The 14588-nt window shown below is 42.7% G+C and overlaps 2 protein-coding genes across 3 annotated transcripts in view; one reads left to right on the forward strand and one right to left on the reverse strand.

Moving 5' to 3' along the window:
* The first annotated feature begins 6010 nt into the window (after nt 1-6010).
* On the forward strand, nt 6011-10278 carry phox2a (paired like homeobox 2A). Its single transcript, XM_023792576.2, has 3 exons — nt 6011-6566; nt 7610-7797; nt 7984-10278. Exons 1-3 carry the CDS (start codon nt 6344-6346, stop codon nt 8458-8460), a joined length of 888 nt encoding a protein of 295 aa, XP_023648344.1. The 5' UTR covers nt 6011-6343; the 3' UTR covers nt 8461-10278.
* A 129-nt stretch (nt 10279-10407) lies between these two features.
* The window catches only part of inppl1a (inositol polyphosphate phosphatase-like 1a), a 28104-nt gene continuing 23923 nt past the window's right edge, over nt 10408-14588 (reverse strand). Inside the window, exons 23-27 of one of the 2 annotated variants that reach the window (XM_023792534.2) lie at nt 14408-14492; nt 13889-14014; nt 12709-13489; nt 12424-12560; nt 10408-12235 (exon numbers count right to left, since the gene is read on the reverse strand). In XM_023792534.2, coding sequence (XP_023648302.2) covers nt 12133-12235; nt 12424-12560; nt 12709-13489; nt 13889-14014; nt 14408-14492 — 1232 coding nt within the window. In that variant the 3' untranslated portion in view covers nt 10408-12132. The remainder of the gene's footprint in view (nt 12236-12423; nt 12561-12708; nt 13490-13888; nt 14015-14407; nt 14493-14588) is intronic. The other variant, XM_023792536.2, reaches the window with a different exon arrangement.

A 14588-nucleotide genomic window follows, 5' to 3' on the forward strand; every position in this document is an offset into this window, starting at 1 on the left:
TTTTTTACGTTCATCCCTGTCATTCACGGTCAGGCATGCATTCTCATTTATTTCATTGCTGTTTCATTAAAGCGGTATTATAGGCTTTTCGCTGTTTATGAAGTATATAATTTTATTATATTCTAGAATGCATTTTGTATTATGTTGCATTTTTCCTCATTATTTTAACCTTTGATTATCTCGTTGCGTTAAAAAAAAACTTAGGCTACCTGTACGGTTTAGACACCACGTATCTGCTCGGCCGATTATTTACAGCGCTTAACACTCAACATGTTTCGATGCGCATTACGCAGAGAGCCATGATATTGTACTGTTCCATTTGTATCATCCATTATCATATTTGTCTGCACTTTTAAGAACGGATTTTCATACGAGATCTCCTCCGTTCCTTTTCTACTATTGTCCCATAGGACTGGCAGAGAAATCGATTAACCATTACTGCACGGCTCTTTAGAGGTGAAATTGCATTGCTGATTATAGAAGCGAGGACACAAAAGATTTCAACATATCAAGATTTGACATCCTGCAGTACTGGAGCTGGTCTAAGGCAGGTGCGATGCTCACTATTTCGATTTCACCAGTCAGAGGACGCAATGCGGGGAATAGAGGGAGCCGGTGACGATTCTGTGTGTGACATGTAATTTATATCAAAAATATTTAGTGAATGGAATACATCAAAGTGCGCTAGATAACTGGAGCGGAATTAATGTAAATAAAGATACTTTCTGTACAACCTGCTTCCTTTCATTCCATTGACAGCTAACGAGGACGGCTGGTGCATTCAATACTGAGAGGGAGTAACTACGAATTAGCTGACAGTCGCGTATAGACACAGCATGGTGACCGAAATGTTAGTTTAAAAAATTGAAAAGACAAGACCCAAGCAACCAGTACCCTTTTTAAGAATAAAAAAAATCCATTTTCCCTAATTCAAATCTTGCTCTGGGACAGCTCGCGTGGCAGATTGCTGGCTAATTAGTTTAGAGGAAGCTTAATTCAATTAACTTTCCACAACTCCCGCGCCCCGCCAGTTGGGACTGCCTTTCAAAACGCGGCTCCAGCTACTCTGATCTAATTACCGTGTTTGGAGAAGCTGCCGTTTTTCTGCTGGACCATTTCAGGTTATACAGCTGGGAAGAGGAGTGGAAATTCCCCTGAAATATATTATCTGGCGACGGCGGCTGGCTTTCTTTAAGAAATAGTTTTGAATTAAAACTGTCACTCATCCACCCATCCACTCATGCATATATCTAACGACAGCCAATAAAAATGGCACAGGTTTCCCAGTCGTTTACAATGTAGGCTACTATCACAAACTATTATATGGAGAATAAACCTGTCGTCTTTATTATAGAAAAATCCCGTTTATTTTACAGAGGAATCCCCACACTTAAATATAGTTTGATGCTGCCATTTAGGCTATTATTACGATTATGAAAAGTTTAAATAAAATAAAAACGATGTTCACGATCATTTTAATTTGCGTTCTACGCTGTAACTCTAACACTAACATCTAACCTGTAGGTTGCATGTTAAAATTCTTTAAGTTGATCTGCAGATGTCTGCCCGGCGTTTGTGTGAAGGCCAGTGTTTGCTTGTAAAGTTAAACTGCTTCCAAATCGGCGAAAAGAGCAGCGACCTTTACTCGTGCTGAACAGCGCACCGACGGGCGACCTAATCCCTTCAAAGAGAAAGCACCTCGTTGAGTTTCAGACTTTCAAATCCACTGCTAACCGAGTGTTTGTCTTGAAAATGGGTCTTAATCCTGGTTAATTCCGTCGCAGAGAAACACTGAAAGGATATGGGGGTTTAACTTTGACTTTAAAATTCATTGGCGATTAACTAAAACATTCACAGCAGTCATTCTAATGTATGATATTTGTGTAAATAAATTTGGAAACAAAAGTCATATATATACCGTCACGCCGACAGACTGACAGGTCGAAATATGTTATTAAAGTCTGCATTTCTGTAGTTATTGTTACAAAATAAAATTGGGATAAAATAACATTTTCGCATAATTCATGATTGTTTAAAATGTCATTAAATCATTAAATATCATTACTTATAACAAAGTTTTGTATGTCCTATACGCTAATCGCGAAATTGATATATTTGCCAATTGCACAAGACAGTATTTGCTGGGGCATCAGTTTTTGCGAGGCCATGAGACGGTTTTAATACGAAAAAAAGGGGCCCTCCCCCAGGAATAATATAATATAATTCTGTTTAGTTTTGTTTTGTTTTCCCCCTCCTTACATTACGGACATTATCCTGACATTAATCGTTTCCGATAGTCGGCCCATTAAAACTGGGCCCGTCTCGACGACTCCTACTCGGGATGGAGATGCCTACGCGCGGGTGACAGAACTATGACCGATCGCTGGTGGATGTAGATTGCCCTAATGAAGCGGTGGGCTTCGAGGAGCGATTGAAGATGGATGGGGTTAAGGGAGCAGTGCTGCTGTGATGGATAGACAGAAGGGGAGACGGGAGTGGGAACGGAGGACCTGAAATGGATGGTACAGCGATGGGCTGGGCTCAGAAAAAGGATTGTTGGGGTGCTAAGCTTGTTTCTGTCCTCTCTGTGTTGCAGGTCTGCAAAGTGAACAAGCCGGAGGGTATAATTCCGGCGAAAACTGAAGCTCCGTTTAAAGAAACATAAAATAAGAAAATATTTTTTTACTTTTCATGACTCTATGAAATTACAAGTCAATTAACTAAACCAAACATTTAAATGTTTCATAAAATGAACTAAACCGAACATTTAATGTTGCATAAAATATATTGTAGTTTGAACATTTTACCAGAAGAAAAGAATAAATAGGTGATGTATTCTGTACAAGACAGACTCCATCTGAATAATAACAAAAAATTAATTTTAATCGTGATGAAGCACATTTTGGAAAAACATACAAATGCGTGTTTTGTTTAATGGAAACACAGTCTTACGCCTACAGTAGGTTGATTCTTAAAATCGAAAACCAGCTATAGAGTTTACTGCCCTGGTGAAGCACGACTGAGGCAACTTAGACCACCACGGTAGACGACTTGTATAAAGCAAATAAATGCCCTTCTTTTAAAAACGCATACATTCTTTCATTGTGTGCTATCCGTGCCCTGAAATGCCCTCCACGGGACTGTATAATGTAACACACATAGTGTTTATATTCGTACATTGTACTAGAAAGAATGGGCTGCCGCGTGCGCTGAGGGCTGCTGTCCGATGCCGAGGTGCTGAAGCAGATATCCATCTTCCTCAGCGAGGCGAAAGACAGAAAGCAGCCTTTCAGAACAGCGATTAAAAGGAAATTAGTCAAACCCAGAAATCAGAAAATACGTCATGTGCTTAATCTAAACAACAATATATTTCTATATAACCTAAAATTCCAAAAACGCGAGTTCACGTGTTTTTAAACAGAAAATCCATTATTCAGTTGAGCTTTTTGTGTTGTCATGGTATTGTTAGATTTTCATCAGCTAAATTTCCAAATAAAATAGTGCAAAAATTGGCATTAATGCGAGGATTAGATAAGATTACCCCTGCCATTGCGTGTTTCGTTTTATTTGTTTACAATAGCCTATATTCTTGGGCGTGCTTTTTAGTTTATATTTAAATTATATAGCCTAAATGTGTTTTAAAGACTTGTTAAAAACACCGTTTATTTCGCACGGTATTTTGGTTGCTTTTGTTTGATTTACGTATAAAATGAGGATCTCTTAAACCAAAAAATATTGGTTCTTCGGTTGAAATTTATTGTATAGCGCCTTGATTTCAATGTCCAACATTTTACAAATACTTTTTCTTCGTATAGTTCAAAACAGGTATATAAATTAATCATTCAATCTACGATTCACTTAGATTAATTGCACTAAATACGTTTATTTACAAATATACACTATTATTATTATTACTATTATTGTTTTTGTTGTTAGACTGATTTGTCGTTCAGTTATATATTCACCAGACAGTGTAAAGTGGTAGGATTTCACTGGATTTGGAAAAATGGCAGACATTTAGCGAGTAGTAAAATCTGCCTATAGCATATACCGCCTGCACATTTAGTGCAAAATCGTGCAGAAAAATACCAAGTGATTATCGCGCGTGTCTCAACCTGTTGCTCTGTAACAAATCCTGCTTTACTTCAGTAAGTTTTAAACGGGTGTGCTATGATAGATGCGCTCCATACGTTTGGCGTGGGGGAGGTGATGTATGCATAAGATGTATTTATTGACGGATAGATTTTGATAGGTTGAGGGGATTTCTCTTGTTTGCCAGCCTTTCAATCTTGAATTACCCAAATGTACCGTGACAAAACTGCTGGAGGCAGCCAGTGTCTAACCATGTTACAGTTAAAGAACCCTACAGATTTGTGACTGGTTCCAAATCTGCAGAAAAAAAGAGGGAAACGAAGGAAAATCAATAGGCCGGGAGAAACACGAGAGAGTCACATTAAGACAAGACTTCACTCGGTCTGTCCATAAAACATCCCCGAGGTTTGACACGTTCTGTTTAGCTGGTGCAAATCTAATCACATACATAAAGAAAGATAAGAACAGATAGAATGATCATTTTCTCTTATTGTCACTGTGTACGGAGCACTGCTACAAAATTATCTGTACCACGTTTTGTTGGTTAAGTTACAGAAACAAAAAAGTATTAAAGTGTAAAGAAAATCTCTGCTCTTTTTAACGATGGCTTTACAAAGACGCAATTTCATTAATAATTAATTGTTTATTTAATAGCATTATATGCTACAGGTGTCACATTGTTTAATTGTGTAATTGTGGTTCATATTACCAAAATTAAAAATATATTAAGTATAGGATGAGCCAGTAACTAATAATAATTATAGGCTTGTTTTAAATTAGTAAGCACTGTTAAATGCAATCAAATAAAGGAATAATTAATTTAATGCAACAGAATAAATTTTTGGCCATCATTATCCGTTATAATGAGTACAAAAACAATGTGCATTTTTCTATTCTATATATTGTATTCTTTATATTCTATGTATGCTTTTCCGTCGAGTTTTGATCTCTCGTTGTCGAGAATGGTTTCTGACGGAAAAGCACGCAAGTTAGTAATTCCTCCAAAAATTAGCCAAACTGCTACATATATTTGGGGGAATTAACAGTAGAATGTTGTATTGTAGCGCATTGGTGTTCATACGATTATACCAGATATTTTTTTAATCTGAGCTCGAATTCTGTTCCGTTTTAGGTTACTGCTAAATCAATATATTACGTTAATTACAGGATAATTGTTTTAATATGTAATATTAAAATAAATTGTCCCATTATAAATCTCCTACAAATCTAATTTAAAAACGGAGGACGTGGAAAACAGTTATTCACGCTATCCAACTTGACACTTGACGGGTCATTCATTACTTGTTTCTAGATTATTTCTTCTATCAGTCTCAATATTTCCATCGTCAGTTCTCTAAAAGTAAAAGAATATATAGGCTATAAAAAACACGGAGGGAAGATTTAATGGTGTTTAAAGGATGACTGAGTCGACTCTCGCTTTTACACAGCATTAAACTATTTCTGCCTCAGGGACGATTAAACGTTCTCCACGCGCGGCAGCAACCAACGATTTAAACCAATTTACAGCCTTCCTGCCATTTATGAAACGTTGAACTCACAGAGTGATATATAATGCAGCATTAATATTTAATGATTAATATTTTTCAGTATCTTAAATCAATAGTTTTGGGAGAAAAGCTTTTTAAAAGTATCTTCAACAAGTAGCAAAACATTACAAAATTATTTTTATAACGAAAATAAATTTCCTATTCTGCTTATTGTCTTGTTCCTTTAAGTCGTTTTTAATAAACGCAATCATTGTATTTTAAAACCCAATGCAGATGTTCGGAAGAAAGGGTTAACTGCGAATTAGTAATGCATGAGAAGTGGGAGGGGGCTGTTCGCTAGCTATGCCCCCCAATAGACTATGAAGATATTGTCATGTAAAGAGACCACCGCCTCGCTATTGTCTCCAGGACAGCCAAGTTTATTATAAACACGCCACTAGATGCCCAGGCGGAGCAGTGCGCTGTCAAACACAAGTCGGGATAGGGGAGGAGAGCCAGGGACTCAGGCAGACGTGGACACAGAAACGGCGGGACTGCGGGGAGCTTAAAAGCGCACTGTCAGGACTCTGAATACTAACGAACACAGTGAACTGCCAACTGGACAATACAGAAAACAAGAGCGCAGTTTTGGACAGTGAATAGGAGCCGGCATCATTTTATGCCCTGGTTTCAGTTCATCCGCTTTGGCTGAAGACTTTTCGCCGGCTACCAAGCTATCGCTGAGCTCGTCTTACTGCTTCTCCATGTACAAAATGGATTATTCTTACCTAAACACCTACGACTCCTGCATGGCTGCGATGGAAGCATCGGCTTATGCGGACTTCAACTCGTGCAGTCAAGCCAACACCTTCCAGTACAACCCTATCCGGACCAGTTTTGGCGCTAACCCTAGCTGCCCTCCACTAAACACGGCCAGCTGCACGTTAGGTGCGCTGCGAGATCACCAACCCGGTCCCTACTCCACAGGTAAGACATCAGTATCAATGATTCTGACAGATGATTGTCTACACAGGAAAACATTCATTCACTCTTCTCGACATTAAAGTATATATCTGATGAGGAATTGCGCAGTTTATGGCTTGTATTTAAGATGGTTTCACCAATTTAATTTATTTTCTCTTGTTTTGCTGGGACTGCATTTATTTCGCAGCTATATTTCAAAGCCCATATATACCTCGTATTAATTGATTTAAAGTGAATAGCCTGATTTCTAATAACTAAATTTAATGAATGACTGAGAATAACAATGTCAAGTGAACTCTTCCAGCATCATTAAGAGTCTACTCTTTTTATGTATCGTGATTTTTTTGGGGGGGAAAAACAACAATTGAGTTGAAGTATTATTAATATCAATCACATTTTCGTGTGAGCAGACACCACTTAATCTAACCCCAAAGGACAGGTCCAGAGCTCAGTTAAGTTCCAAGAGCTCAGGTTATGCGTATATATACCAATGAACTCACAGATGTATATATATGCTACTTAGATCAATGTATATCATCGGTCGTTTACAAAATACAAAGAATGTCTAAAAGAAAATAACCGTAAACAATTTTCTCCAGAAAACATGTATTATTCATTCTTTAATAAGCTATTCAAAGTTTAATTGAACCTGAAATGTCTTTTTCTGTTTGAATGTGTAAAGAACTTGTCTAGTTTTGATTAATAAACCGTTCAAGACGTGAATGGGTTTTATTTTAGTTTAACGTTTCCGTACTTTAAATGCTGATTGAAGCATAACTGAAAGTTACCCAATATGGAAGGAGCTGTAACGAGACACCACCAATAAACACATTCAAGTTGTTCATATACTCAAACCCGGATAGATACCTACAGCACGTGCATGTCAGTCAGACTCAATAGCCGTCTTAAAAGAGATAAAACACCAACCTGTCAGACTCACGTTTCCAGCATAAACTGCCTGTCATCTTCGCTGTTACTGTCTTGTGTTACGTTTTGGCCGTGTGTTTATCACTGAGGACGCACTGAATATCCATGCTGTTTTTTAGTGCCCTACAAGTTCTTTTCGGACCCTTCCGGGCTAAACGAAAAGCGCAAACAGAGGCGCATCAGGACGACGTTTACGAGCTCACAGCTGAAGGAGCTGGAAAGGGTCTTCGCTGAGACACATTACCCCGACATCTACACGCGAGAGGAGCTGGCGCTCAAGATAGACCTGACTGAAGCCAGGGTGCAGGTGAGCCACCCGTTATAGCAATCATACGCTGAATCAGTGCGTCACGGTATACGGTATGATATGACGTACAGGAGGCACGTATGCCAGTGATGCTTGGAGACTGATGTGCGCTTCGATTAAAATACTTTAAAACCCCGCTGATCATGACACTGCACAGTTTTGTAGTAAAAGACTCCATATGTGCAGGTTTGGTTCCAGAACAGACGTGCGAAGTTCCGCAAGCAGGAGCGGGCAGCCAACTCAAAAGGGGGCAACGGAGGCGGCGGGGGCACCGGTAGCGCGGCCGCCAAGAAGGGCGAGAATAGGGCTTCCTCCGAAGACGACGAGTCCAAGGAGTCCACGTGCAGCCCGACGCCTGACAGCACGGCCTCCCTCCCTAGCTCGGGAAACATGGGCAGCCCGGGCAGCAGCCTCAGCCCCAGCCCCGTCTCCGCAGCGGGGGCCGGCTTCGTCAACACCACCTCCGCCTCTGTGCACCAGGGTATCAAGACCGCCGGCTGGCCAAGCGTCGGCTCTGGGGGCACCGGGGGCACCCCCAGCGGGCCACAGGGCCCTGACCTGCTGAAAGCCTGGCAGCCCGCGGACAGTATGGCGGGACCCTTCGCCGGGGTCCTGTCCACTTTCCATCGGAAGCCCAACGCCCTTAAGACGAACCTCTTCTAGAACCGCCTTTCCGAGCTGGACTCCTATTATTTATTAACCCGAACTCTAACGTGATTTAGGCGTCGGATCGCGCAGGCCTGTGTATGTGTCTTAGGGGTTTGTAATAGCGATGTCCCCACACTGCATCCTCATTGTGTCATTTCACCAGAACGTCGCCCGAGAGACCGCGGGGACAGCTTAGACCTTAAAGCATCATGATGTTTTCTCTTATATTTTACAGTACGATAAATTAATAAATCAATTCGCAAAACCACGACAGAAAGTTCTGCACTTACAGAGACGCTCGGAGGTCTGATTTCGTTAATTAAAATCGGAAATAAAGCAGGGAAATCTCAAGGGAGAGAGAAAGGTATATTACAAGCCAAGCACAATTTCCCTCCACTACAAATCCATCCACGAAGCCGTTTTAGACTAACATGAAACAAAATATTAAACTGTTAACCCCTTTAATTTAAAAACAAATCGTCTACCTACAGCTGAGGCGGCCGGCTGGGAAACACCGTCGACGTCTGCACTTTGCCGCCTAGCCATGCCGTCGTCTTCCGGAACTTATGTGGAAACGGTGTCCCTTCTTCTCATGAATAAAGTGATCTGTGCTTCGCATTGACGGGGGTCCAAAACGTGCGATTGTTTAAAGCAATAATCACAGAGAAAAGTGTACTCGCAGTTTTAGGCGGATACTACTCGCTTTGCCAAGGGATGCACGTGACGGCAAGCTTGTTAAAGCGGCGCAGTTTCCCGCCTTTTCGTGCGACCCACAGCACAACTCCGTTTACTTAAGGTTCATTAAAGCAAGTCAAATAAAATACAGCTAATGAGTTCATCTTCTGTTTGACCGGACACAAAATAAATATACTAAACATAACTTATTGAAAAAAAAGCAAATACACTGTAACCTTCAGTAGCGGTCATGGGTGTTTTTAAGATAATTATACAACATTGTAATATTAAAATGATTTGTACATATAATAAATATTCGATAATGAGGTCTTTTGCGGTAACGACGCCGCTTGTGCGAATAGCATGCATTTGACACTCATTCTGCAAGAGATGATCGTTTCCTCCTGTTTCTCCCAGCTCGTATTCAGCCGCCATACACCGTCCCCAAACATCCACCACATTTACGCTAACATTATATGCAATGCCGCAAAAGGTATTTCCTTTTGTCAGCGCTGTTTTTGCTTAAATTAATGCATATTACAAACAAATAGAATAATTCGAAACCTCTCAAATGCATCGCGCCAGTTCATTTTTATGAAACATAAAATAATTCGGTTAATTTTTAGAAAATACGGGTTCGGAAGCGCGTGGAGTGACGCTGACGCCACACTTCGCTGTTGTAAGAGCAGTAGTGTAACGCTTGAAACATCACATCTGCTGCGCCACATTTCAGTTTCAATAAGCTGGAATAATTTGAATACGAGGTTTTTCAGTCTTTAGTGACAAAGATGGGAGTGTCAGAAAGCAATATGTAGGCCTATGGGCCCGATGTGCTTTTTATTGTCAATACACATCTATATAAACTGCAAAGAGACAAAACGGTTTGTTAAAGCCCTTGTTAACTTGAGCCCAGATGTAACAGTAAAACAGGTCTTAATTACTAGTTTATGCGTTTCTGTTTATGGTCCCCATTGGTTCAAGATTTAACTAGTCAATTATTCACCACATTAAGCTTTCTGTAAAGCAGCTAATGATTTTATAACACCTTTCATATTATATGAAGGTATTCACATGTTCCCCATCACCAGATTTATATTTCATCCTCAATTGTATGTATGATAAATGTTGCATTATAAAATATTAAACACGGTTCCCTTTCTTTTGTATTGGTACTTTAGTCTCACACCTTGACTGAAATAATCCACATTTACCCAGCCCACACACCTACAGGACCACAGTTAGGGATTATTAAAACATCACGTTCATCAGCTGTTTGCAGAAACAAAATGTTAGCAGTTAGTTTTTATTTTGGAAAGTCTTTTAGTCTTTTAGAACCTCAAATATTACACTTAAGAATAATACAAAGCACATGATAAATCCATCCAGGTGAATGTGACAGACTGAGGAGTTAAAACGTTTACTAACATTACACAAAATAAACAAGAATGTTTAACTGTATCTGGCACAAAGTTACATCAAGTTCCTACACCTGATGCAGCATGCTGTACAAAACTAAAATGGTGATGTCCATCGTTATGATTTACAGGAGAACAATAAACCATGCACACTGGAGGGAGACCGCAGCGTAGAGCAGGGCAGACGATAGCTGCTCTAGTACAGGCATGGTGGGTCAGGTTTCAGGCTCATCCAGTTCAGCAAAGTCCATCACTTGTGCCTTACTTTATTTAATCAACTGAGCAAACTGGGGAAGTGACTGGAATGAAACCAGAGGAAAGCTGAGAAACAGCCTGGAAGGGGAACACTGCAGCCCCCAGGGAGCCATGCACAGCCTCCGAAACCACCAACGGTGTCATGCAAGGGGTACGAGTGGCTCCAACTCCTGCACGTGCAGGCCAGGTGGAGTGCATTAGGATGGGTCAGCACAGGGCTATGGGGAATGTGGATGTCCTCAGTACACTGGCCTCATTTAGCTCCTCAAGTACCTGATCCTCATGCCAGACACAGTCATGAGGTCTCAGCTGTATGTACAGAGCAAAGAGCACAGCTGCTCTATACTGGGGCATCACAGAGAGGAACATCAGCACTGGTCAGATATCATCAACGAGCTTTGACTGGCACCATTCCTCCTGTCTGTATTCTTTAATAGTTCATTCAATTTCCACCAAGAAATGATTGCCGCATCTCCAGATTTAATAGCTGGTGATTGTAATTAGCATTTTTAAATCCTCAAAATATGGTGTTGATTTTACATCTATTCCAAAAATAAGTACCTTTATGAACCAAAACTTAAGTATATAAAAACCTTATTTAAAGGCCTCCCTCTTTGATCCAAACGTGTAAAGAAGCATACTAATGCATATGGATGTATTTTTTACACCATCTATTATGTTCAGATCTACAGCAGCATCTAGTGGTGAAATGCAGGACCAACAGAAATCTGCTCAACACAAGGCTGAACTGAAACAAAACTGACCACAAGGATGCAAACAATCAGGAAAGACGTCCTTCTTTCTGTTACACCCACCAGACACATGTATGCATGACGTCTCACGGGAAGAAATCACACACTATGAGCATTTTGAAGAATTTAAGAATAACCTGAAAATAACTTGACAGCACAGAGCTGAGACGATGGTGAGGTTGCAGACCGTCATCCCACACCGAGGAGTTATGGACACGACTCTGTCCTACACCCAACAAGCAGTCGGCGAGAGTCAGTTTGGAGAACCGGTCCCTTTTTCATTAGAAACACAACATGCAATGACACGAAAGGAAACAATGTAGAGAAAAAAAAGTGTAATTTTTAAAAAGCCAACCACCTGCCTGAGCTAACAAGGGAATGTAAAATACATAGGATGAGGTCATCACCCAGGGACTGCTTGTAGTGGTGGAGTGCTGTTATCTAGAAATTACCTTTTAAATAATATCAAATATTAAAAATAAATTTAAAGGGGCTTAAAAAACACTTAGTAACTGAAAACAGGGAAAGTACAGTGCAATTCCTTTGAGAAGAGGCACGGAGTGGGCTGGCTTGGCTCGGCTCGGCTCGGCTCACTTCTGCTGCTGCTGCTGCTGCTTCAAGCTCTCTAGCAGGATCTTCTTGTGCATGGGATCAAGAACACCCGCCTCTTCCAAGTCCTCCTCGGTGATGTCACTACAAAGAGACAAGAGTGACTGGTGTTTCGCCAGCATGGGGAGAATCCATCTTGACAAACACCAGTGGAGCAGGCTGACCAGTAAGATTGTCAGCTGAGAGAGTCACCAGCCACAACAAGGACTGACCTTGACCTTAATACTATACTGAAAGGGAAATGCGTGCCCCTCCTCCCCCCCAGCACACACCTGAGAAACTCCAGGTCATCCCAGCCATTGTGCAGCAGTCCCTCCTCGTAGCGCTCCAGGCCCAGACGCTGAAGCCACTCACCAACACTAGTCTCCACAGAGAGGCTGGAGCTGCTACTGCCACCCTGCCACATCCCCTAGGGGGCAGCACAGACACTCGTTAGCTCACAAAGGGCAGGCTAACGCTGGGAGCAGTCAGTGGTTCAGACAATCTGATACAAACTATACAGCAGCACTTGTTAAAATCCATGCAGCAGTCTACATTGCAAGCTAAGGATGCGTCACCTCTTCTGGCAGATCCTCCGCGATACTCTCATGGATGGAGCGGGGAGGGAAGGTGCGGCATGACTCAGAGAGCCCTATGGGTCGCAGAGAGGGGCCACCAACACCCCTGTGAGGGATGCCAGGGGTCCTGTCACGGCCTGGTGGGTACTCCACCTCACTTAGCGTCTTGGCCATCTGCAGTACAGAACACGACTGGTCGTCCACGCCTGAGCTGCCGCCAGGCCCCCTCCTGCCATGGGCGCCGGGAGGGCTGAGGATAGGTGAGGGTTCCAGGCAAAAGGCCCCACTGCTTGCACCAGAAGCTTGGGATGGGAAAGCTGGAGAAGGCCCAGGCTTGGCTGAGATCTTCATGTCTGCCAGGTCAGGATAGATGTTCCTGCCCTTGGCACCTTCCTTGCTTATGCCATAGAAAGGGTTCTCAGTCATTTCAATGGCCCCTTTGGGCAGGGGAGGTGGTGGGAAGTCTGGTGGGGGGCGGTTGAGTGTGCCACTGGGCACCCCGAGGTTTACATCATCCTCAGAGGACATCTCTTCGCTGATTGGGCGGGCAGGGCGGCCACTGGTCTGTCGGCGCTGAGGTACCCCTGCGGCTGGGGCCTTGTTCTTGCCTCCAGGTGGCGCAGCTCCCTTGGTGCTGAGGGGCGTGAGGCTGGAGCTGGACAGGAGGTCAGCCGACAGGGCAGCAGACTGGTTCGGCACACCTTCCAGGATATAGTAGGCTGGGTTGTTGTAGCTGTTCTTGCAGCTGGAGGCGTCGTTTTCTGGGGGGTCTGACTTCGTTCTGGGAAGAGGGGGAACACATGAGAGGTGGATATTTCAGGGCCAGAGAGTAAAAATCGAGATCAAGATTCTGTTTCAACGATCCAGTTGAGTAAAACGAGTCATAGTCACAGAGTACAAAACTGGTAGGTTTAAACAAAATCTTGGTCTGGATTTCTACTTTCAGGATCACCTCAGACTTAAATCTCACATTCTGGAGACAATGCCAGATACCATCCATTAATAACGAAACATCTGGCCCTGGTCAGGCATCTGGCCAAAGAGCTAACAGGATATTTCATCCACTGGACAGGGACGTTGTACAAACACAACATTTCCTAGGATTATGGGAGATGCATCTGAAGCCAAGGGGATCCTGCAGGGAGCGAAGGGGGAAGGGGCTGTGCGCTTCTCAACGCACCTGGCCTGAATCCCGTCCTCTTTTGGTAAAGCAGAATGTCCCGGGGCTGCGTGGGGGGGGTTCCTGTCCCCCTCCTCACTCACCTTCCCCAGTTCACCTACTGGGCGCCTGCGGGCCAACGTGGGCCTGGGAAAAGGGACAGGCATAGGAGGAGCAGGGTGAGCTCCACCGGGGCCTCCTCCTACCCCACAGCGACGTGGGGAGAGACCTGCTCCAGCTGCACCTACTTAGAAATTTCCCCAGGATTTGCCTGGCTTCCTCACCACACAGTCTCCACAATGCATGTAACAGCTGTGTAAACATCTGGGTCTATAAAACTCAGAATTTAATGGCCTACAAACCACAATCGCACAGCTAGCAGGTGGGCTGACCATTTGGCAATCGAGCTGCCACGCTCAATGGTTTGACCTGAAATGTTATGGGAGTAAGAGGTGTTTACAGTGCTGGGGATGTTTACCGCCCCCGAGGTAACTTCTGCCCCTGAGTGCAGTGATTCTGCAGAGACAGTGTGGCACTTACTTGACATAGTCATGTCCAGTTCTTGTAGACAGTGTGGACTTGCCTTTTGGACAACTGCTCTCATCATTGTCTACACTTATCCATTCTGTTGGAAGGAATGCAACTGGGGTCAATGCATCTGCTTCAGTACAGAGACCTCAGTGAAACATCACTGAGATGTTTGGTTAACTGCAGCTACTGT

This window comes from Paramormyrops kingsleyae, chromosome 17 (assembly GCF_048594095.1).
Source record: "Paramormyrops kingsleyae isolate MSU_618 chromosome 17, PKINGS_0.4, whole genome shotgun sequence".
NCBI classification, from domain to species: Eukaryota; Metazoa; Chordata; class Actinopteri; order Osteoglossiformes; family Mormyridae; genus Paramormyrops; species Paramormyrops kingsleyae.

Bases quoted from the DNA above. Each gene is read 5' to 3' on its own strand.
- phox2a (XM_023792576.2), top strand. From the start codon at position 6,344: ATGTACAAAATGGATTATTCTTACCTAAACACCTACGACTCCTGCATG. The intron at 6,567-7,609 runs GTAAGACATCAG...GCTGTTTTTTAG, and splicing joins ACCCGGTCCCTACTCCACAG to TGCCCTACAAGTTCTTTTCG. The intron at 7,798-7,983 runs GTGAGCCACCCG...CCATATGTGCAG, and splicing joins TGACTGAAGCCAGGGTGCAG to GTTTGGTTCCAGAACAGACG.